At 39.3% G+C, this 23,715-nt stretch overlaps 1 protein-coding gene across 22 annotated transcripts in view; it reads left to right on the forward strand.

The window, feature by feature from the left end:
• Positions 1–23,526, forward strand: part of SRRM1 (serine and arginine repetitive matrix 1) — a 36,092-nt gene extending 12,566 nt beyond the window's left edge. For 4 of the 22 annotated variants that reach the window (XM_044667881.1, XM_044667888.1, XM_044667890.1 and 1 more), the window contains exons 9-17: positions 6,451–6,531; positions 7,016–7,102; positions 8,843–8,987; positions 9,350–9,391; positions 13,738–13,857; positions 14,886–15,350; positions 16,524–16,719; positions 21,157–21,345; positions 22,569–23,526. In XM_044667881.1, coding sequence (XP_044523816.1) covers positions 6,451–6,531; positions 7,016–7,102; positions 8,843–8,987; positions 9,350–9,391; positions 13,738–13,857; positions 14,886–15,350; positions 16,524–16,719; positions 21,157–21,345; positions 22,569–22,673 — 1,430 coding nt within the window. In that variant the 3' untranslated portion in view covers positions 22,674–23,526. The remainder of the gene's footprint in view (positions 1–6,450; positions 6,532–7,015; positions 7,103–8,842; positions 8,988–9,349; positions 9,392–13,737; positions 13,858–14,885; positions 15,351–16,523; positions 16,720–21,156; positions 21,346–22,568) is intronic. The other 18 variants (XM_044667878.1, XM_044667877.1, XM_044667875.1 and 15 more) reach the window with 14 other exon arrangements.
• The last annotated feature ends 189 nt before the right edge of the window (positions 23,527–23,715 follow it).

Consider the following 23,715-nt stretch of genomic DNA (forward strand, 5'->3'; position numbering starts at 1 on the left):
TTAGTCAGAAAGATGAGTGATAGGGGAGGAACTCTTATAATATAGGTCACTAGTACAACTAACACCTGGAATTTTAGGAATCTGTAGATTAGCCCAATCTTGGTCCAGTTTATGTTGGAATCAGTTTAAAGCTGATGATGTTAGAACCCCCTCTGATGATCCCAATTTCTACCCTGTGATTAAAAACTTAAGTGGAACCCTGTTGCTACAGATGTAGAAGGTGTCTGTTGTTGCATAAATTGTATTTGGACCCATTAGGGGAGGGGAGGAGGTGTCGGGTAGCTTTTATTTTAAAGGATAGTACCTAAAAAAGGTAAAACTTCTGCATAAATTAATCTCTGATGCAATAACTGTACTCTCAAATGATATTTAATTTTTTTACAAACATTTTTGGTACAGAATCCTTTTTGGCTATTGGTGTGTAAATTCCAACAATAGACAACTAAGGGAACACCTTAAGAATGCTATTGCATTCATATGCTGAAGACTGAAGATGGGGTTTGAAGCCATTCTTGATGGCTTCATGAATGACTCTGGAAGTTGAGCTGGTGGATATTGTGGATATTTATTCAAAGAGTGCTTCATTTTTAGGGGAAAGGGTGACTGGTCTATTAAAGTGACCAATAGGAGAAAAAGAATGACGTAAAATATAGTTTGTTGGTTGTTACAAAAGCTAGACACTCTTTAGACATGGATTGACTCCTAAATTGATGCAGTCTGCTTGAATAGAATCTTGAAGGATACTGATGACCTCTTACATAGGATTTTACTTGAGGTAGCAACCACCTTGTTTCCAGGGATTGCTTTGGACTCTCACTTTTGACAATGGCAAGCTGCCATGGTGAGAGATTAAGTGAAGGAGGGATAAAACACTTTTATTTACTCCTCAGAATTCAGCAGGGGTAGGCGGGAGGAGGGAAGAAAGATATTTTGGGAAAATTATAGGTTAATTATTCTTTTGGGACATTAAGCACATTCTATCAGAACAAGTCCCTGAGTTAGCTTCAGAGTTAGTTATTCTCCCAGGTTGTTAACTGTGGTGGAAGAAAAAAAGAGAAAAGGGACTGTTGGTGATGCCAGCCATGCTTTGGTTTGTTTAGAATAACAAACGTCAGCAGGTACATTGTGGTCCCATATCTTTCACTGCTTTTCAAGTCAACAGTAGATGTATTTCATCAAACCACAGAAGATGTGGGTTTTAATGGATTACCTAACAAAACAGCTGCAGTTCTAGCTGCTAGACACATTTCTGTTGTGTATGTTATTTTTCCCATTTATTTACATTAAATTCATGTATTCTGCTAGAAAAATATTTGTCTCTTTACCATTGTAGATTCTTTTTGTTCCATTAAATCGTAAAGAGGCAAAGTTTTCTGATGAACAATTCATATTAAATATTAGCAATGATTTCTGTGACTCAACTGAAAGAGGAAGTAACATCATATTAGAAAATTTAGTAGTATAAATGTATTTGAAACAGGCAGCATGATGTCCTGGTAAAAGAGGCTGCCAATGAAACAGGAAAAGGTGGGTCCAGGCTCTATTCCTGGTATACACTGGTTGTGAGGCCTTGGGCAGGTCACTTTTGTCAGGTCACCCAGGCAACTCACTGAGACTCTTTACGGTGCAGAAAAGGAGCTTGTCAGCCTGGAGAGACAGAAATGCTTACTAGGAACTCTCCCAGTGAAGTAGGTACAGCTTAAAAAAAAAAAAAAAAAAAAAAAGGCATGTTAATAGGGTCAGCTAGGTGACTCAAGCCAGGCTTGGGAGTTGGGAGGACCTGGTTTCAAATGTGGTCTCAGACATTTCTTAGCTGTGCTACCCTGGGCAAGTCATTTAACTCCAGTTACTTAGCCCTTATTGCTCTTCTGCTTCAGAACTGATAACTTAGTATTGATTCTAAGATAGGAGTTAAGGGTTTAAAAAAAAATATGTTAATGGATGTACAACTTTTAATTTCCTGTTTGTTCATAGAATGGAAAAGATAGGCTTTCCTGATTTTCTCCAAATGATTTCTTAATTTCAAATCATTTCGAAAGGAGGAGATGCTTTTTTTTCTATGCCCAACAGGAGGAATTAAAGCAATTTAAACTGATTGTAAGTCAGTGATCATTAAGTTCTTACTATGCACCAGACTGCATGCCAAACCCTGAGAATAGAAAGGCAGGCAAAAACACCAGCTAAACAGCTCTGTTAGAGTCCCTGGCACATAGTCAGTTCTTGAGACCACATCTAAATAACCCTACATAGGAGGTGTGTACCCAGATTAAGTAGTAGCAGGTCTCAGAGTAGAAAGAACTCTAGAGGTAATAGGAGGGGTAGGGAAAAGCTTCCTATATGGAGCCTGAAGTTTGAGGAGAGTTTTGAAGAATGTCAAGGAACCAAGGAGAGAGAAGAATATTGTAGGAAGGAGGGGAGGGGGTGAATACAGTCATTGCAGAGGGCCAGTTTAGCTAGATTGTAGAATTCTGTAGAATATAAGAGGGAAAGATAGGAGGGACCTTTAAATTTTAAATGCCAAACAGAGCTTTAGATTAAATCTGGGAAATAATAGCTGTGAGGGGCCTGGGTGATATAGACCTGGTAATAACTTTGGTAATAAAGGCATTTAGCCTCTAAGTAGAAGGTGACAGGAGAGGCAGGGAAATAAACCAAGAAAGGCTAGAAGGGCCTGCATCAGAGTGGTGGCAGTTTCAAAGGAGAAAAAGGACACAAAGGAAATGTAAAGGTAGAAATGACAAGATTTTACTACAGTTTTGGATATGTGGGGAGTGAGATTGAAGAGTTGGAGGATTACACTGATGTTGCAAGCTTGGCTAACTTGGAGAGTGATGGTGCCCTCAGCAGTAATAGGAAGGGAGTAGATTTGGAGGTGGTGCGGAAATAATGAGTTGTTTTGGATGTAGTTATTTTGAGATGCTTACAGTTCATCCAGACATGTCTAAAAGGCACTTGGTTTGGTAATGCACGTTGTAGCTCAGAAGAGACATTGAGACTGGATCTGTAGATCTGGGAACCATGCACTGAGATGATAGTTGAACAATATTTGATAAATCTGTTTTAGTGGTGTGGCTTTCTTCAAAAATCCCATTATTTAAATATTTAGTAAATAGTCCAACATTATCCTTGAAATTCATTATTTGGCTATAGGTAGTCTGCCACATGAATTCCTTCCTCAATACCAACCAACCTTATTGGATTTCCTTCCCTGACTAGAGAAGTTGGGGGAACTTCTCTTTCCCCATGGTTGTCAAATGGCCCTCCCTCATCCTTCTATTAGGCACTGAACATTGGCTGCTATGCAGCAAGGATAAGATGAAAGAATTAGTCCCTTATTGCTTAATCCCCCATTTTGGAAAATGGGAGAATACCCCTTATTGCAAATGAATTTATAATGTGATACATGGTTTCTTAATAATGGAATTCTGGGGCGTCCCTATCCTTGGTTCTCTTCCTCAGACAAAACAAATGGGAAGGAATGCCAAGGACACTGTTGAATAAGGTGATGTTTGTTGAAAAATTCCCAAAAGATCATAGAACTGGTTCTCAAACTGTGTAGCTTTTGGGTTGGTTGAGGAAGTACTTAGATTAGCGCAGATATACATAGGAACTCACTGCCAGCTTAGATGTTTTAAAATGTATATAAAATGGAAACAATGACAGGCAATGAGGATAAATGAAAAACATGGCACAGTGGCATCAGGATGGTGTTAGGAGAGTGAGAGCTGAAGATGGAGAAAGGAGAAGGGATTTGTGTTGTAGTGGGAGAAAAAGGAGATTTGGAGCAGGGGAGAAGACAGCCCTGCCAGCCATCTGGGCTGATCACAACTGCCCACTAGAAGAAGGCAGAGCTTGTGTATTTTGTATATTGGCTTCTGTTTTCTCTGTGGAGGAGAGAACAGAAGTGTCGCTCATGGGGGTTAATTTCCAAGATAAGGAAGGAGATAGAGCACTTAGCATCATGAACTATTCCAAGTCTCACTGTACCAAAAGAAGAGTGGGTGTTAATGCTGAGACACTGTTGGTGAAGCAAAAGATCCTTGGAAATCGAGGAGGCTGAGGCTGAGACATCAGGCCTGTAAGCCCAATTTCCATTCCTAACAAAATTTTAAACTGTGTTAAAGAGGATGAGCGGCCATGTAGAAAGGAAAGCCAACGATCAGAGAAAATCAGGACAGCATCAAGAACAGATTATCCCAGACTAACCTTATTTTGTTTTTACTAAATAGGCAAATGAGAGTGGCAGGAATAGCACACCTAGATTTTTACAGACTTTCAGATTAAGCCATTTCTCATTTCTGTTCTCAAGGAATTACAAGTGATGCAATCTAGATAATAAGGAAATCAGTTGGATTTAGACAAACTAGAACCAGAGTATAGTTGATGCCAGTTTGAAAGGTCTCCATGGAATGGCCAGGGAATCTGTGCTTGTTAACACTTCAATTAATACTTTGGATAAAGGCATAAGTGGCCTGCTTAACAGATTTATATAAAGTACAAATCTGATGGGTAAAGAGCTAATTTCAGAGAGATTTTTGATACGATAGAACATTTAACCTAACAGATGAAAAATAATAAGCAAGTATTGTCTTTAGCTTGTGTTAAAGTCAGTTTTATGAATACAAAATGAGAGTTTCATCATTAGGCAACCGGTTTTGTAAAGATGTGTTTTTGATGGACACACTGTGAGTCAACATGTTATGGCAAAGCCACAAAATCTAATGAGATCTTTGGGGTATGTTGTGAACTTTGATGGAATAAGATGATTGTACCACTGTCTTCAGTCATGCTCAGACCATTCAGAATAAATACTGTGTTTTACTCATTACTGCATGCTTGAGAATGGCCAGCGGAGGGCAACCAGGATAGTAAAGGGCTCAAACAAGTCTGTGCTTTTTGAAGTTTAGTTGAAGAAACCAAGGATTTTTGGCTGGAGGAGAATCATAGACCTGGATGGAGTCTTAGTGAGATGGCCACTGGTACAAGACTCCTTGTATTTGAAAGCCTATCACCTAGACGAAGGATGAGGTTTCTTCTCTTTGGTGTCGGGTCAGAATTAGGAGCAATAGTTAGAAGTTGAAAAGAGAGCAGTGGAGACTTAAGAGAAGAATCAAATAAGTTGCCTCAAGAGGTAATTGTTTTCCTTTCATTGGAAGTTTTTATGGAATGCTAAGTGGCCATTTTTCAAGTACATCATATGGGGAAGGGGGTGGAAGTAGCTGCTTACTCTTTGAAGTTGTGATTGTTCTACTGTTTTAACTTGTCATTTTGAGAACCACAGGTAAAACTTTCTGTTTTACCTCGGATAAGATGAGATAAATCTATCTTAGTCTAATTGAATTTTAGGGTTTAAAACTGGAGAGGATTTGATAGGCTAGTCCCACCCTCTCCTTTCTGGGAAACTTGAGCTCCTGGAAAGGTTAAATGACATAAGTCCCTAGAAAAATGCTCCCACCTAAGCACTTAGCAACCACATATATACTCCTGGAGAGTTTTCTGTCCTAAATCTGGCATTTTGAGGTCATTCTTCATATACTGATCATAAACTATTTGAGGATGGTTATATCATTGATCTTCAGATATTTCTATTTTTATTTATTTCCCCTTATTTATCATGTTTATTGTCCTCTAAATGAATGTAATTAGGGCAGCAAAATGCTCCTAACAGTCATCCTCTGAGTTTTCCATAGCTTTAAGTTGTAAAGTCCAAAATGACACTGTCCCATGCTCGTATTACTCATTATGTGTGGCCAGCTCCCTATAGCTTCTAGTCAGTCCACAAGAAACCTCCTTAGTATTCTTAGTTTCTTAGTACTTCTAATAAGAATACTAAGACTCAGTCCTGAAGATCCTTTTTAAAGTTTTCATCAGGTAGACACTTCAATATTCATTTCCGTTTTTAGGGAGAACTTAAAGCTCCTTGAGGCTAAAATTGACTATTAATCATTTGGAGGCAAATGTTTGGAGAATCTTCAGAAAATGATGCATGCTGCTCTACTGTCCTGGCCAGTATGCTGCTGCTCTACAGCCTGAGCACTGCCCTTTTCTCAGCCTAGACTATAGGCACACCAGCAGAGTTCTATTTTTTGGGAAGTGGGGGGCGGGGCGTTTGCCTTTTCTAACAATGAGGTTTCTCAGGGATTTAGTCTGTGGAGCTGGGTATGGTTCAGAGACCTTGATGGGACTTCTCTCTGAATTGTAATTTTTTTAAAAGCCATATTATAATATTTTAAGTCTCATCTAGTCACCTGACAGGAAGAAACTTGAGGCCTCACCTCACACAGGTGCAGAATATAAAGCCCCAAGGTTCTAAGCCACATTCTCTGAACTGAAATTCTGTGCTCTCCTCATTGCCTATATGTAGCCTCTAGTGTGATTTCATTGTGATCCTAGTGCTGTTCAGCACCCTTTCATGGGAACACCTTTTGCCTTGTTTCCCCTCTTCTCTAGCAACAAAACATAAAGGTACCGAGAAAAGGGAGTCACCTTCACCAGCACCAAAACCCCGGAAAGTCGAGTTATCTGAATCGGGTACGTTTTGTTAACATTGTATTCATTTGGCTCTGAGTAGTGGAAATCCCTCTTTTTAAAGGCCATCATAAGTCATAGTGCAGGGAGAAAGGGGGAAGCCTGCTACCACTAGCTCTGTGTGACCTGAACAAATAATTTCACCTCCAAACTGGAGTCTGTTAAATGGGTATTGAAATTACATTACGTTCATCCCAGGATTATTGTAAACATCCAGTGAAAGAATGAATGTATGGTACTTTGTAAATATAAGGCACTAGAGATGTGAGAAGCTGTGAAAGATGTTTGTCACTAAATGGTGTTTAATGAGAATTTGAAATCTTCCTAAATGTCATCTAAAGGGGTTTTAGTGAATCTTACTGACTGACCCCTTCCCCCAACCCCTCCCCCCCAAGAAGAAGGGCCATCCAACTTCCTTATACAAATGAGTAGATTCTCCTCTGTGTCTCTTACGGGTAAATACTTTCTAAACACACGTATCTTTCAGAAGAAGATAAAGGTGGCAAAATGGCAGCAGCTGATTCCGTGCAACAGAGGCGACAGTACCGGAGACAAAACCAGCAGTCTTCTTCTGGTATAAACACTGGGATTTCTCTTAACTGGGTTATAAAGGGAGGGCTCCTGAAGATGTCAAGTTAAGAAACTGTTTTCTCCTATTGGGAGGATGAGTTCTTTTAGACTACAGGGTCTGAGTCTTCATTAATCTTTGTGTTTTCAGTCCCAGAACAATTCCTTTACCACTGAGCCTTTAAGAAATGACATGGGGGGCAGCTGGGTGGCTCAGTGGATTGAGAAGCCAGGACTAGAGATGGAAGGTCCTAGGTTTGTATCTGACCTCAGACACTTTCTAGCTGTGTGACCCTGGGCAAGTCACTTGACCCCCATTGCCTAGCCCTTACCACTCTTCTGCCTTGGAACCAATACGCAGTACTTATTCTAAGATGGAAGGTAAGGGTGTATAAAAAGAAATAAAAGAAACGACTTAGCTATAGAAATATTGGGCTGCTTATATGCTGGGTAATATGTTTATTCAGTTTAGGTTGATCCAGAATGGGAAATCTGATTTCTGAACTCCTTTTTTGCTATTAGTTCATGATTGGCTTTAGGACAAGTCCTTACTCATTTCTTAAATAGTAATATCTTAAATAATAGAGCTGTTGGAAGTCTACAGTGTTTGAAAGACAATTTTTTTAGAAATTTGAGGTGACATTTTTTTAATTAAATATTTTAACACCTGTTATATACATAGTTCCTGTGCTATGTTCTGGGGAGATCCAAAAAACTCAAACCATTCTTATCCTCAGTTTCACAGATTGAGGATATTCTCTATTTGTGCTCAAATGATAATATCAAAATAGATGGAATAAATGTATGACAGGTAAAAGGTTATAGGCTATTTAAACAGTTTAAAAATGCAAATAATTATTTGAATGTTAATGCAAATTTTGGTCATTTTTATTGGGCGCCTGTAATTTATGTTGCTATGATTTAGGGTCATTGAGTTAAGTAATTTAACATAAAATGGAAATTAAAAAAACTTGAGTTTCTGTGTAGTTTCACAGAAACTAAGAAATGACACAAGTTTTTTGTGGTACGGTATGGCAAAGTGGCAGTGTACTATAGTAGTTTGAGAACAGAGGTAGTTTAGGGGCAATGATTTTAAAATCATCATGATTTAGATTATCATAGATAACTGATTCATTTATTCATGTCCATTTTCCTCCATTTCCCCTTACTGCCTTCACAATTACTTTACTACATTACAGAAGCAAAAATAATCTGAGAGGGGGCAGCTGGGTAGCTCAGTGGAGTGAGAGTCAGGCCTAGAGACAGGAGGTCCTAGGTTCAAACCCGGCCTCAGCCACTTCCTAGCTGTGTGACCCTGGGCAAGTCACTTGACCCCCATTGCCTACCCTTACCACTCTTTCACTTATGAGACAATACACCGAAGTACAAGGGTTAAAAAAAAAATAATCTGAGAGATATTTACTTGTTAGTTAGAACTATTAATGACCTCTCAGATAAATCTGTGGTTATTCTTCATAGAGAGTATGATTGTTATGGTTTCTACTTTTGTGTATAGGGTTTCAAAGTCAGTGAGCATTTGTTTTAATCACCTACTTGGTGTCAGTAGGTTTAATTCTGGCAACTTGTCCACATTGTCACCTTGCATTGACAAGAAGGTGGGAAATGTATTGAAATGGATGCATTTATCTGATGAGTTTAGATAGAAGTCAGATGCCAACCTGGCTATGCACTGCACGGGAGTGTAAAATGTTAACAAAATTTTCCATGGCCAATTGTGTGATTGTAGACTCTGGCTCCTCCTCCTCCTCAGAAGACGAGCGACCGAAAAGATCAAATGTGAAAAATGGAGAAGTGGGACGACGACGAAGACATTCGGCCTCCCGGAGTGCATCCCCATCACCACGAAAACGTCAGAAAGAGTCCTCTCCTCGGTAACTTTCTTTACTAAGTATTGGTGCCACTGCTCAAAACAATAAGGATTTATTTTCTAGACTGAGCCCTTCTTTCTCAAAGAATAGTATTGCTTAGTGTTAGTGCTTCTTGCAGGGAATCTTTGGTTCATTCTATCTTAGGGTTTGATTTTAATTTCAAGATTATTGATGTTTGGCATGAAATTCACATGAGCTGTATATGCATGTTTTGTCACATGTGCATGACTATAAGGAAACTGAAGTATAACCTAAGCAATTCTGTGTATAGTGATTTTCAGTTTTGTCTCCCTCAGTGTCATATTGCTTCAAAGTAACTATGGTAAATTAAGTTTTTGACATTTGTTTTTCTCCACTGCTCTCAGGATGCAGATGGGAAAGAGATGGCAATCGCCAATGATTAAAAGGTTGGTTAGAAATTACTTTGTAAATTAGGGCTAAGTATCAAAGCTTTAGTGATTTAGTTACCTCCCTTCCAGGTGACTTTTCTGCAGTCTGAATCAGGGTGGGTGACAATATGGAGGCGCTCCTTGATTCTCTCAGAAGCCCATTTAAAGGGTCAAGAAAACTCACACCAGGTGCTGACTTAAAGCTGTATTCAAACCATGTTTTTGGTTTCTTGTTACCTTCATTTTGGATAATGTTTACAATCTATTTTCAAGTGCATATATTTACAGCTGCTCTGTAAAAGGTCTTTTTTCTAGAGGACTCTGAATATTGGAGCTAGACAGGACCTTGATTACAATCTAGTAGAATGCCCACTATACCAGTAATGAAACTGAGACCCAATTACTGGCCTAAGGTCCACACTGCAAGTTAGTGGCCAATTTAGGACCAAAACCTAGATTTTTTTTTTTCCTACTGCTAATGCAGTTTTCTTTTCAATATATCAGTTCATCTCTAGGAAAAGGAGCCCTAGTGGCTCCAGAAGGAAAAATGTTAAACTAATGGCTAGTTGTGACATAGTAATATTAGATTATCTTGTATGGCAGCTTATTTTCTTCATTCTGTTATAGATAATGCATCTATACACACATAAACATATAACCTTTTCCCTCAAAAACACATAACACATATTATATGATAATTATACAACATTTTATACATTTATAATAAAATCCATGATATATAAGTTTTATATTTTGAATGGTTGTGATAATAAATGTTTAATATAATAATATCCACTTACTAAGTCTAAGAACCTTCTTGGGAACATAACTTAGCAAAATTTTGGATTTCTGCAAGGTGAAAAAAAACAACTAACCCCGAACAAGATGCATTTAACTGGGCCTGGGAGTAGCTAGGTGACTCAGTGGAATCAGGCCTGGAAATAGGAGGTTCCAGGATTAAAATTTGGCCTCAGATACTTTCTAGCTGTGTGATCCTAAGTCACTCAAACCCCATTGGCTAGCTCTTATGCTCTTTTGCCTTAGAACCAATACATAGTCTTGATTCTAGGATGGGTAGGTAAGGGCTTAAAAAAGAGAAGAAAGAAAGAATTTAACCGGATCTATTCCTAATCAAACAAAAGTTTTTAGGTGTCACAGGTTCTCTGGCTGATAACTGTTTGGAATCTTAGGCACTATTTTATAATATATAAATACAGATTATAGCTGAAATGAATAAACTGACCATTTTAATGTTGCTATTTGGAGTTGTACTGGTTTATCCAGAACGGTGGGCCATTGTAGGTCTAACCAATGATGGATAATATAAATACACTGCTAGTAGGCTGTGTTTTGCCTCTGTCAATACTTCATTTTGGAAAAATTGGAACCTTTAAAAGATATAACTTGGGACTAAAGGTGTGTGGCCTCATTTCACCAGAATTAATCCATAATGCTGGCCTTTTTCTGGGGAATCCCTTTCAGCTATAATATAACTAATTCTGTGACTCTGGAACCACACTCACCAAGATACTTGCACTAAATTTGTATGTAGGATCCATTTCTCCCGCAGCCAGATCTTTTTGCCATTCATTTCTCCTCACTTCGGTTCAAATAGATTTGTTTGATGTTTTCTTCTCCATAAAAGATCATTCTAGTCTAAATTAAAGTCATTGAAAATTGACTTGCCAGTATGTCTACCTAGTATTTTGAGGTGGAGAAAGGACTGTTTGGAATTCCAAGTTTGTCATCGTTCCTTTTTTTTTAATCTGAAGAAATGACAATACTCTACTTAAAACTCATTTCCTTTATTAGAGGATTTTATAGATACATGTTATATAATATTAGGTAGTTAGTAGAGTTTAAAATAGGTATTAGAGGTTTAAAACACTATGGAAGCACTGGGTACTTAAAACAAAAGATGGAAAACAAAATGGTCTCTCCCAGCTTTTTCTTCATTACACCTTTGACCAAGCTATCACTGTCCTGCCCCCTTGAGGACATTATTAAAACCATAACCTGGCTCCCTTTTGAAACTAGAGAATAACTGCATCAACTTAAGAGATTACACAGGGACACAGATTTTAGAATTGCCAGAGATCTTAAAAGTGTATCCCCCTTGTTTTCCAGGCAAAGAAACTGAGTTCCCAACACCTTTAGTGACTTCTCCAAAGTCACATGGTAATGAGAAATTATTAGCTAGGATTTGAACACAGAACTTAACTATTCCAAATATTTTTTTTTCTCATTAGTTCAGTGTGAGTTCTTAGGGTCTTTTGGCTATTTGTTATTTTCTTGGCTTTCATTAACTCACAAATTTGCTTGAGCTTTCTTAATCGTATCCCATAGGGCTGGGCACAGAAGTGGCTGCCTTGACCCCTCTTTTGAGTGATTGCCAGGACATTTTCTTCATGCATAGACCTGTCCAAATTTCTCCCCAACTCTTATGGACCAGCAGGTCATGTATTCTTTGTTTATTTTGTTGATTTTCTTGTGAGTTCAGAGACTGTATAGATTGTTTTCCATGTTTAATTTTAAATCTACTTCAGTATGTTTCAAAAATTAGTTTTTGATGAATATATTCTGGGGATTAGTTATATTAAATTTCTGTTTTTAAATTTAGACCTATATTTTGGAAATTCTCGATTCCCTCAGAGCACTTTTCGGTATCTTTAACAAATTAAACAGATGACTCTTTGATCACATGTCTGCATAAGCCAAGTCCTCCTGCCTGATATTAAGATTATTGTTATTCCAAGTTTTATAGTTTCCTTCATTTTTAGTTTGTTCCATCTGAGAACCAGAACCTCTAATCACTATATCTCCCTCTGCTGGATCAGGAGTGCTTTTCAAATGTTTTTGTTTTGTTTTCTTTTACTTTGCTTTCCCTTTCATATCCCCCCTCTCTACTAGTTAAAATACCAGTGCTTTCTATTCAGAATTGAGGCATGGAAGTGTCTAAACACATTTTCCTACAATGGTACTTAGTAAATGTGACCTGGGAAAAGCACTGTTTAACTCCTTTTGTAATTAAGGTATAATTGTTCCCAAAACCAGAGACTTGAATTCAAGCCCTACTTCTTACAAAATCACTTTGCTTCTCTGTCTCAAACAATTCCAAGGCTATAAATTCCAGAGTATTTCTCTAGGCAATTTCCTTAGAACTCCCCATAGTGTAATCTTGGGTTCAATTCAGAACATTTTGAGGTTACAGAACACTTAATAAATATTATTTGGTTTGTTCCTCTGCCACCTTGTGAGGCAGATAGTGTGCATTTTGCAGATGAAAAAACTGTTTGGACTTTTGATTCCATGTCAAGTGGACTTTTGCTAATTATATATATTAAACTCTCCTATCTTACTTACAATTCTAAGACAGAATGGCAAGGGCTAGGCGATCTGGGTTAAGTATCTTGCCTGGGGTCACATAGCTAGGATGTGTCTGAGGCCATATTGGAATCCAGGTTCTCCCAACTCTAGACTTGAAGCTCTGTCTACTCTGCTTCCTAACTTCCCTGCTAGATGTGTTTTAATAGTTTTTTTCTAAATTGAAGCATTAAAACTTCACCTGGCTGGATTAAAGCATAATCTCATCTTTAAGTCGTAGTGGTTATTTTGTTGTCATGATGATATTCTTGTTTCCTTTCTATTTTGGAATCTTATTGAGTTAAAAGTGGTAGGCCCAATCTAAACTCTTTCATTCCAAGAGAGGCTTGTAAATAGACATCTGACTGAGGAAAGTAATGTATTGTGCTGGCTGAGAAGAGGAAGATAGAGCTGATATTCATTTGGCTGCCTCTTTGCAATGTCCTACCTTGGCAGATGGCCAACAGAGTTGGTAAAGTTTAGCATTGGTCATACATAATAAGGCTTGTCAAGTTAATCTAGTCTGCTGCATCTTCCCAAACAATATTTGAGGCGTAATCATCTGTTCTTACAGTGAAATTACTCATAATGCTCAGGGTGCTTTATGTTTTCCTTCTAAGAGACATATTCAGTGAGATTGGTTCTGTTTTGTACACATACATACACAGATCTTGAGCAATGGCTGTGACAGGTTCAAATGAGAAAGGACTTAGCATAAGTGATGTTCAAACAATTGTTTTTAAGCCACTGGTGCCTCCTTCATGTATAGACTTATTGAAGCTCAGATGAAACTCATTTAGCTGATTCCCTTCCCTCACCAGATAAAGACAACTGATTATTGGCTAAGGTGGGCAGAAAATCCAGCTCTTGGTTCCATTCTTTGCACTTCATTGTAACATAAGGCTTTCCATGATATCTGTATTGCTTGACAAATTGCTTTTTATTTTAGGCTCTGACAGCTACAGAAACCACAATTCATATTTCCCTTTCCTTTGGTTTAGTAGTAGGCGGAGGAGAAGTCCATCGCCACCACCAGCCAGAAGACGGCGCTCCCCTTCTCCTGCTCCTCCACCCCGGCGGCGGAGGTCTCCCACACCACCACCACCACCACCACGGCGCAGGTGCCTCAGATTTTGGGGGGTTTGTGGCTTCTGCTTGGGGATAGGTGATGGGTGGCTTGGGGCAGGAAGCACAGATATGCTGCTGGCATGTAACACGAATGGTCTAGCATACAACAGACTATAAGTCTGTGAGACTTATAGTTTGGAGGCATATAGACAAGAGGCTTGATCCTGAATTTTATATTCAGACTACAATCCTTATATTGTATTTTATTGATTTCTGGATGCAATTAACCTTTGCATCCAGGGATATAAAAAGAGAAAGAAGCATACTAAAGAACATTTATCCAGAATTCAGTTAGAAAGTTGTAATAATGGGTAATGGGGGGAGAGGGGAATGTCTACATTCTTCTTACTTATCAGGATATGCTCCAAAAAGGATTGGCCTAAATGTTAGGAATCTTGAGTTTTAGTTTGGCCATCAACTAGATGTGTTATCATTTGCCCTTTTCTATGCCTCTGTTTCTAATGACAGGTTCAATTAGATGATCTCTAAGGTTCCTTTGACCTTTTAAGATAATATCACTTTTGTTTAAACATTATGTTCTGTACCTTTTAAAGTTAACAGTTCTGTATAATGAGAATAAATTGCTAATAATGATTATTCCAAGATCCAAAGTACCTTCTGAATGATCATAAAAAGATTTAATTGATAGTCATTATCATTTATGATGGGTATGCTTGGTTTCCTTAGCTGTAAAGTGAGGGTATTAGACAAGTTAATCTTAAATGGGTAAACTTCTACCTCCATAATCCTACCCTATCTTAGATATTTTTTTTAATGGAAAATTTAAATCTATTGCTTTAGTAGACTGGAGCCCATAATTCTGGTTGTCAGAATTTACTAGAAAATGAATCCTCAGATACTTTTTGGCTGATATGAAATTCTTGAAATGTAAACAAGACTCCTTGAGAGAATCTCCAGCAATAGATGCAGCACACATATATGTCTTTCCACCTAGTTTTCCATCCTTATTTATTCCCCTGCTGTTTTTCTGTTCATCTTGGTGTTTGTATGTTTGTTCTAGGACTCCTTCTCCTCCCCCACGTCGACGCTCACCTTCTCCAAGAAGATACTCTCCTCCAATTCAGCGAAGATACTCTCCTTCCCCACCTCCTAAGAGAAGAACAGCTTCCCCACCACCACCTCCCAAGCGAAGGGCATCACCTTCACCTCCCCCAAAGCGACGGGTCTCCCATTCGCCACCTCCGAAGCCAAGAAGTTCCCCTGTTACAAAGAGACGTTCCCCTTCCTTATCATCTAAGCATAGGAAAGGGTCCCCCCCTAGCCGATCCACCCGAGAAACCCGGTCTCCTCTACCAAACAAAAGGCATTCACCTTCACCACGGCCTCGAGTTCCTCATACCTCTGCAAGTCCTCCCCCACTCCGAAGAGGAGCTTCATCTTCACCCCAAAGAAGGCAGTCCCCATCACCAAGCACTAGGCCTATCAGGAGAGTCTCCAGAACCCCAGAACCCCGAAAAGCAAAAAAGTAGGTGCCTTTAGAATTGTTAGATTTTTCACTATTCATTTGCCAGGAGGTTTTATTATAGGGTATGTTTAGCCCAACCCTGAATACAATTTTCTTTAGGTAACTATTTGTCTAGTCTTTGTTTGAAAGTCTCTCTGTTTTTATTTCTTTTTTCTTTTTTTCTTTTAAGAAAGTTACTCTATTTAAAACTGTGGCTTTGTGGTAGTCGTACAAGGTGGTCCTATTTCTCCCCCTCTAGCTCCATGTAGAAGTCTAGAATGTTGTGTTAGACTAAAGGGACTTTGATGTGGCAGAATGAAAAGAATGCTGACAGAAGAATCCAGTGGGCTCAGTTTGCATCCCAGATCTCTTGTGTCTCTCCCTGGAACTATAGGCAAGCCTAGGCATTTGTTTCTGTATCTATAAAATGAGGGCTTTGGATTTGATCTCTTGAGAATCCCTTCTAGTTCTATAAAGCATAAGATCCTTTGAGTTTGTCATAAATAAATTTGGCATTTTTAGTTTCTTTTTGGATCCCAGCTCGAAGCTTAGAGGGGAGGCCTTGATCTTCAAAGGCTTGATGTTAGTAGAGCCACATGTTACCACCATGTTGGAGAAGCCTTGTCTGAATTTGTGATGAAAGAACCTAATCTAGTGAAATACAGAAAGATTCAGCTAGTGCCTGAGCCTTAACCACCATTTATATTTTTTAATGTAGTAACTTAGGAATAGTCTACCTCATTGGAAGGAGCAAGAAGGAAGTATTTCCCCTTCTCCCTTCCAGTACTGATGAAATCAGAGCCTTATTGAAGTGTTAAAGAACTTTCTAAGCATGTCATAAAACAATAGAAATACAAACCATTTGAAGCAAGCTTGGTGAAGTTTTCACTGTCTTCCTTAGTAAGATGATAAATATTTTGAACTCCACATGATTAGCATCATTGCCCTTTAGAGAGGTGGTCCTGTTACCACTTTCCTGTGTCTTGTGGGAGTTTGGACCATGATAGAAGTGACCTGGTATATATAATGTGAAGGAATGGTTTAAGAGCCTGCTAAGAACATATTCATGAGATTCTTTTCACCTCTGCTTTCCCATGCAATGAGGAATCAAATCAGGCAGGGAATTTGACTAGGATACTTACTGTGAATTGGCCACTAGAGAATTGGAAGGACTAATTTGTTTTCTGTTTTCAGGGCTGCCTCACCAAGTCCCCAGTCTGTGAGACGGGTCTCATCTTCCCGATCTGCCTCCAGATCTCCTGAGCCAGCAGCTAAGAAACACCAAGCACCTCCATCCCCTACCCAGTCTCAGTCCCCATCCACAAACTGGTCTCCGGCAGCACCTGTCAAAAAGGCTAAAAGCCCCACGCCAAGCCCATCACCTGCTAGGGTATGAGTCTCTCTTCATTCTTTCAGCAGTAATTATTGGTTGGATGTTTGTAATGCATAGTGCTCGACGCAGGGAGATGATAGAAAAGTCAATAAGGTTTCCCTCTGTTATCAGCCTGATAAGACTTAAAAAATTCAACTTGATTCACATCATTGAACAGTTATTACAGGCTCCTTTGTGTAAGGTATCATGCCTTATATTAGAGAGACGGGAGTAGAAATACACCCAGAGCTGTAATAGCTTCCAAGGAGAGAATAAAAAATTTGAGGAAGCAATTTCTTTAAGCTGGAGAAAGTTGTGCCTGAGTTGGGGGGTGACATTTTCAGTTTAGCTTAGGATATGGAAATCATTCAGATTGTAGGAGAACTTCCATGCTGCCACTGTCAGTAATTTGTCCTTGATTAAGCAGGCAATGAATAGCAATTCATGTTTTTTAGTATTGAAGTAATGTGATCAGAATGTAACACATTAGATTATTTAGGAAAAGAGGGAAGAGTTAGGTGGCTCAGTGGACTTAGAGGACCAGGCCTGGAGTTGAAGTTCTGAGTTCAAATTTGGCCTCTGTTACTTCCTAGATGGGTGGCCCTGGGCACATCACTTAGTCCTGTTACTTCTTTTCTGCCTTGGAACCAAAAAGTGTTGATTCTAAGACAGTGGGTCAGGGTTTGTTACAAATGAAAAAGATTACTTGTGAAATGCTCCATCCTTCAGGTAATTAAAAAGGGTGTTGCAAAAAGACTAATTATATTATTAGAGTATACAAGAACCAAGGACTTCATCTTGAGAAGAGAATCAATTACTGAGCTAGGCACTAGAGAAAGAAATTTGTCCCTTTCCTCTGGGAGATTGGAGAAGGAAGAGTGATCAGTAAGATGTAGTGGATAGGGGGCAACAGGGTGGCTCAGTGGATTGAGAGCCAGACCTAGAGATAGGAGGTCCTAGGTTCAAATCTGGCTTTAGACACTTTAGCTGTGTGACCCTGGTTAAGTCACTTAACCCCCATTGCCCACCCCTTACTGCTCTTCTGCAGATACAGAGTATTGATTCTAAGAAGGAAGGTAAGGATTTAAAAAAAAAAAAAAAAGACATACTGGACAGTGGTGACTCAGCTTAAGTTAGAAAGAAGCCTAGGCTTCTTAGAAGTAGGAGGAGGTGAGGAAGGAATGCACTCCTGTCATGGGAACTGCCTACAAAGACATGGGAATGTGTTTTTGGAAGAGGAGTGGCCAATCCATGAACATGGAGCTAGATGGGAGAAGGGGTGTAAAGAGCAAATATTGTTGTTTCCCCTGGATCCTAAAGGCAATAGTAACACAAATAACCAATTATGAGAGCGTCACCAAAAATGACTATTATCCTTTTTAGTATCAGGATGTTTTAAAAACTTAATGTGAGTTTAAGTGATTTGTTTCTATGTATGGCATTTGGGATCTGATCTTGTAGCTAGTAAGGACCTGGATTTTGGCAGCTCGTTTAACCTCAGCCTCTCAGTGTCCTGGATAATTCTCCCAGAAAAGAGGCCCTCTTGCTGCAGCAACAGTAGCAGAAGGAGGAGGAGTTTCCCAGTGGTTTAGCTAGTGGGAAACTGGGAGAGTGAGACAACTGTTGGTAAACAGGATCACTCATGCACTTATATATGGTAATGAGCAAGCCTGTTCCTTGGGAAATTGTACATTTCTCAGGTCATTTTTCTTTGAGTTACACAAGAAATCTGGAGTAAACATGATTTGGCAACAAATTACAGTGAATAGAGGTGGCAAATACACATCAAAGAGGTTTGAGACTTTATCATTTGGGAAATAGAGGAGGGCAGGGGCAGGAAGAGATGGAAAAGGGTTGGGAGGGAAGAGAATAGAATGTGTAGACATAAATACAAAATGGAAGAGGAGGGAAAGCCTGCAGTTAGATCTAACCTCTGCCATGTGCCAGCTCTGTGACTAGGCAAATGGCTTCACCTCTTATCCCTTCATCTCCTTAGAAGGGCTGTGAAACATGATGTTACATTAGGTTGCTAATCTGCATTGGGGCAAGGACATTGCCAGGCTATCACCTCTATAGGATATCCAGGTCTAGACCAAAAAAAGAATGTCACAAAAGATTATATGAGTGGGAAATGTCATCTTCGTTTTTCAGAGTTGAGCTTTAAATAATTGACCTTTTTGCTTTTAGATTTCACAGAGAAGGGTTTCTGACAGGCTTGTTGTTTTGTTGTTTGAAGCATTTCACTATTGTTTACCCAAACTGAAGATAAATAGGTTTATTGGGACCAATGGCAGATTTGGTCATTGAGCATTTGACCTAATTAAAAAAAAAAAACAACAAACAAACCTTCTCTTCCATCCTAGAATCAGTCATTTGAATTGGTTCTAAGACAGAAGAGTAGAAAAGATTAGGCAATAGAGATTAAGTGACTTGCCACACAATTAGGATATGTCTGAGGCCATTTTTGACTCAGGACCTCTGATCTCTAGGCCTGGTTCTATTCATTGAGCCATCTAGCAGCCACTTTACTATTTTTCACAAACCAAATACTTAATATCTTTTTCAAGACATTTTGCTAATAGGGAATGTTTTTGGTGATAGTCCTATAATTGGACATTTAAGTCATGAATGTGGTGTAAGACAGGAAACAGGAATACTATCACCCTTAAATGAAGAAGAGAGGAAGAACTTCCTATAATGAAGCAGGAGGGCTTATATTTTTTTCAGTAATGCATTCTACACTAGAAAAGATAGTAAAAAAATGTGAGCAACATTAATAGCATTGTAGAACATCAGTGGATTGAAAGAGCCAGGCCTGGAGATAGAGGGAGCTGGGCTCAAATTTGGTCTCAGATACTTCCTAGTTGTATGACCTTATAGATAGGTCATTTAGCCCCTGTTGCCTAGCCCTTGCCTCTCTTCTGTTCTGCCTTAGAACCAATACTTAGTATTGATTTAAGAGCCTTGTTTTTTTAACCAATATTTCAGAAGTTAGAGATATAAGAAAATTGTTGCAAACTAAATAATCCAGGCTACTGAATGAAAATGCACCTCTAAAGTATTAAACATAGTTGAATGTAGATTTTATTTATTCCTAGAGTCCCTACGAGACAAGTTTTGCCCCCCTGCAGGCCTAATTTTTTTTTTAAACCCTTCTGTCATGCAGTCAATACTGGGTATTGGCTCCAAGGCAGAAGAGTGGTAATGGCTAGACGATGGGGGTTAAGTGACTTGCCCAGGGTCATATAGCTAGGAAGTGTCTGAGGCCAGATTTGAACCTAGGATCTCCTGTCTCTAGGCCTGACTCTTAGTCCACTGAGCCACCCAGCTGCCCCCTTGTGGGCCTAAATTTTCTATTTAAAGTAATACAATTCCAAATTAGTTTTTATTCTTTATTGACATGTGAAGTTTTGTTTTACAGAGCACAAGATTTTTAGAGGAGCTCACCAAAAATGAGATTTCAAGGACATATACTAGAAAAATGGTGGATTCTTTATGATTTTATGTTTTGGTTTGGAGAATTCTTTTTGTATACATTTTCATAGAACTACATATAGCATCACAAGTGAAATAATTCAATGGCTTTGAAAAAATGGTTCTAGTTTGAGTAGAAATGAGTCATGAAGGGGAAATGGTTTCATTTGGTATAGGGCAAAAAATGAACTGAGTTTTAGGTTTGAGTTGGTTTTTGAAGTGCCTTCGAGACAGTCTGGTGGAGATGATAGTTGGAAATGTAGGTCTGGTGGGACTCAGAAATCAAGGCTAGAAATACTGATTTGGGTGTGGCTATGGGATGGGAGTTCAGGGCTCAGGTGCGGATGAGAATGAAGAAATTATCAGCATTGATGTAAAGGGTCAAGGACAGAACTTGGTGGGAATTGCTGTGGAGGGCAGAAAGATACTAATAAAGTAAAAAGCCCCATGAAAAGAGAGACTTGGACACACTATAAAGAATCCAGAAGGTGACTGGTCAACTAGGACGTGAAAGGTAGGAGACTGAATATGAATGTAGGTAGTTACCTATGTGCAACTGAGGCCAATCCTTTAAGTAGAGTGAAAAGAATATTACATGTAATAAAATGCTGTGGAACAAAAATCTTGCCTCTGTGGCTACAGGCGAACTCCTTCATTTCTGGACCTTAAGTTTCCTTCTCTGTAAAATGATGGCATTGGACAAGATGAAATGTCTCTGAGTCCTAATTCTCATGAATTTGTTCACATGCCAGATAGTTTGAGTTATTTCAGAATTCTCCCTGAGCCTGTCTTCCCTGTCACTATCTAACTGAAACCTGTGTGTGGATGGTGGTCTCCCTATGTCTTTCTGTCAGAGCTTGCCTATGTTCAGGCCATGATTTCTGAGGCCTCCACAAGGCTATATTTTGAGCATCTGTCCTAATGGTGGGGCCACTGAGGCTCAGTGTAATTGTTCTCCCCCCCCTCCCCATGATTTTACAGAATTCAGACCAGGAGGGTGGAGGGAAGAAAAAGAAGAAAAAGAAGGACAAGAAACACAAAAAGGACAAGAAGCACAAAAAACACAAAAAACATAAGAAGGAGAAGGCAGCGGCTGCTGCTGCTGCAGCCATGGCATCTGCCACCACATCAGCCCAGGAAGAGCCTGAAGCAGAGACGGAGCCCAAAAAGGTAACAGAGCTCCAAAGCTACCTCTCTGTGATGAAGTCAGAGGGCAAGGATCCTTTCCCTTGGAAAATTACTTTCCCCCTCACCTCAAGGAGGGCAAGACTGTTCTCCAGATATGTTTGGGGTCTTCTGCTCTCCCATTCACATGGCATCATTGGTCTGGGTAAACAGGTTCTGACTCAAAGCCATCAAAGCAAGAAGAGGCCCTAAGAGTTCCCCTGGCCTAGCTCCCTCATTTTGTAGGTGAGAATCTGAAGCCTAGAGCAGTCAGGTCCTAGGTCATAGAAGGTGGGATTGCTAGCTTTCCAAACTCCCAGATCAGAACCTCTTATCTGCTGCTACCTTGGGTTACACTGGAGCTGGGCAAAGCTACTGAACAAAAGGACAAAACTTAACCTTGAGATTCTAGCCTTGGCTCTAATAAATGACAAATACAGCAACAGACTGGCAACAGTTCAGCAGATGGTGGTGAGAGGGGAAAATGTCTTTCACTAGTGTCCATCACGCTCCTTAGGGCTTAATCTGGTAGTAATATTAAGGAGCTTAGGGGTTGAAAGTATAATCTGTTTCCAAAGGACAGTGGGCATTGTAACCAGTGTCTATTTGGAATAGTGAGTGGACCTGATTTTTCTGAAACTTGTACACACATTTCATTTGGTGTCTTGATTAATAAAAACATCCCTCTATCTCTGTTAAGAAAGCTGAGCCACAGAAAAGTTTGTTTTTTGCCTTTACTTAGCAGAAGTCACCAAGAGAACATACATTCCTATAGTTGTTGGCGTATTTGCATTTTTCCCCATGTGATTTGGATGCACTTGGAACTTCCCATTACTAGGATCTGTATCTGAGATGCCTTGAAATACATTGCACTCTGTTATCTTCTCTGGTTGAGGCAAGGACAGGTGTGGATTATTTTTAAGAGGGGGAGAAAATGCATGTATATTTTACTTTGAGATAATATATACGATTTTTATAGTCCATTTACTTCATTGAACAATATTCCACTTAGATTAGGTTGAAATGAGGCTGGATTCAGTATTTGCTTTCTGAAAGGCAGCCTGGTATTCTTGCTTCTGACCAGAGATGGGGCCTCTTCACCTGACATGGGGGAGCCTTTAGGCTTGGGGGGGTCCCTAGAGGAAACCTCCAGAGCTCCTAACATTTCCTCTTGGTACCCATCACTTGTCAGCATCTAGAAAAATGAAAAATGGACCTTCTCTCTGCAGGAGACTGAGAGTGAAGCTGAAGACAACCTGGATGACCTAGAGAAACACCTTCGGGAAAAGGCGCTGAGGTCGATGAGAAAGGCGCAGGTGTCCCCACAGTCCTAGATGGGACCGTTTGTTATAATGTACATTTGATTGGGTTTGTACTCAGATTCCATTTCACAATTGCTAAAATGTGTTTGAGCTTTAGGCTATAACATTTGTTGTCATAATTGCTAGGTTGAGGTTCACCATGTAAAAAAAAGGGCATGGATTTACATTACAAAAGGTGTCCACAGTGTACTAGTGACATTCATTGACAGCCAACATAACTTCATTTAGAATGAGAAATTTTTAAGGGGAAAACAATTTTTTTAAAGGGGTTTAAGTACGGCTCACAACCGTCTGGTTCCTTTAAATCCTCTCCCAGCCCTGACCATACACAGAGATTATCTTTTAAGTTCTTGTTCAATTCTTGACCCCCATTTAAGTTATGTGGCTTTGACCTTGAAGCTGCCCAGAAGAGAGACCACTGTTCACCAGAAGTCGACGCGAGCATTTTTACCGCCACCCTCTTTCCTGTTGCTGTCGCCTCTGCTGAAGTGAATCAAGATGAGAGCTCTTAGCACGGTCCAGAAAACGAACGCCGCTGTTCGCCAGGACACACACTGTGGGCTTATACTGATGGAACTAGTTGATTTGGAACACTGGAATTTCATTTTTTCCTGTCTTGTTCCCCCACCCCCCATCCCCACCTTCCATTTGCTTGTAAGGACAGTTATGCCCCCCCAAAGGTTCCTTCAGTTACATAAAATTCTGTTTGTGAAATGACATCATTGCCCCATTCATAATTCTTGTCTTGTTAGGGTTCTTCCATTTGATAGACTGAACTTTCAGAGCTCTTGCTTTTGAAACATGGAAGGGTCTCAATTTTGGATATTGTCATGTTTTCATCGTTTTATTTTATTTTTGGGTTTTTTTTGGTCTTTTTTTTTGTTTTTGTTTTTTTGTTTTTTGTTTTTTAAATAAAGCTATATAAAGCTTGTGGATTAAACAGAATAAATTTCTAAATTTAAAAAAAAAAAAAAAGACTGGAAGGTTTGAAGTATGATATTCTGGAAGGCAATGGAGCCAGAATTAAGAACAAGAATAAGCTACCCAGAAAAAA

The sequence above is a fragment of the Gracilinanus agilis genome, chromosome 3 (genome assembly GCF_016433145.1).
Source record: "Gracilinanus agilis isolate LMUSP501 chromosome 3, AgileGrace, whole genome shotgun sequence".
Lineage (NCBI taxonomy): Eukaryota > Metazoa > Chordata > Mammalia > Didelphimorphia > Didelphidae > Gracilinanus > Gracilinanus agilis.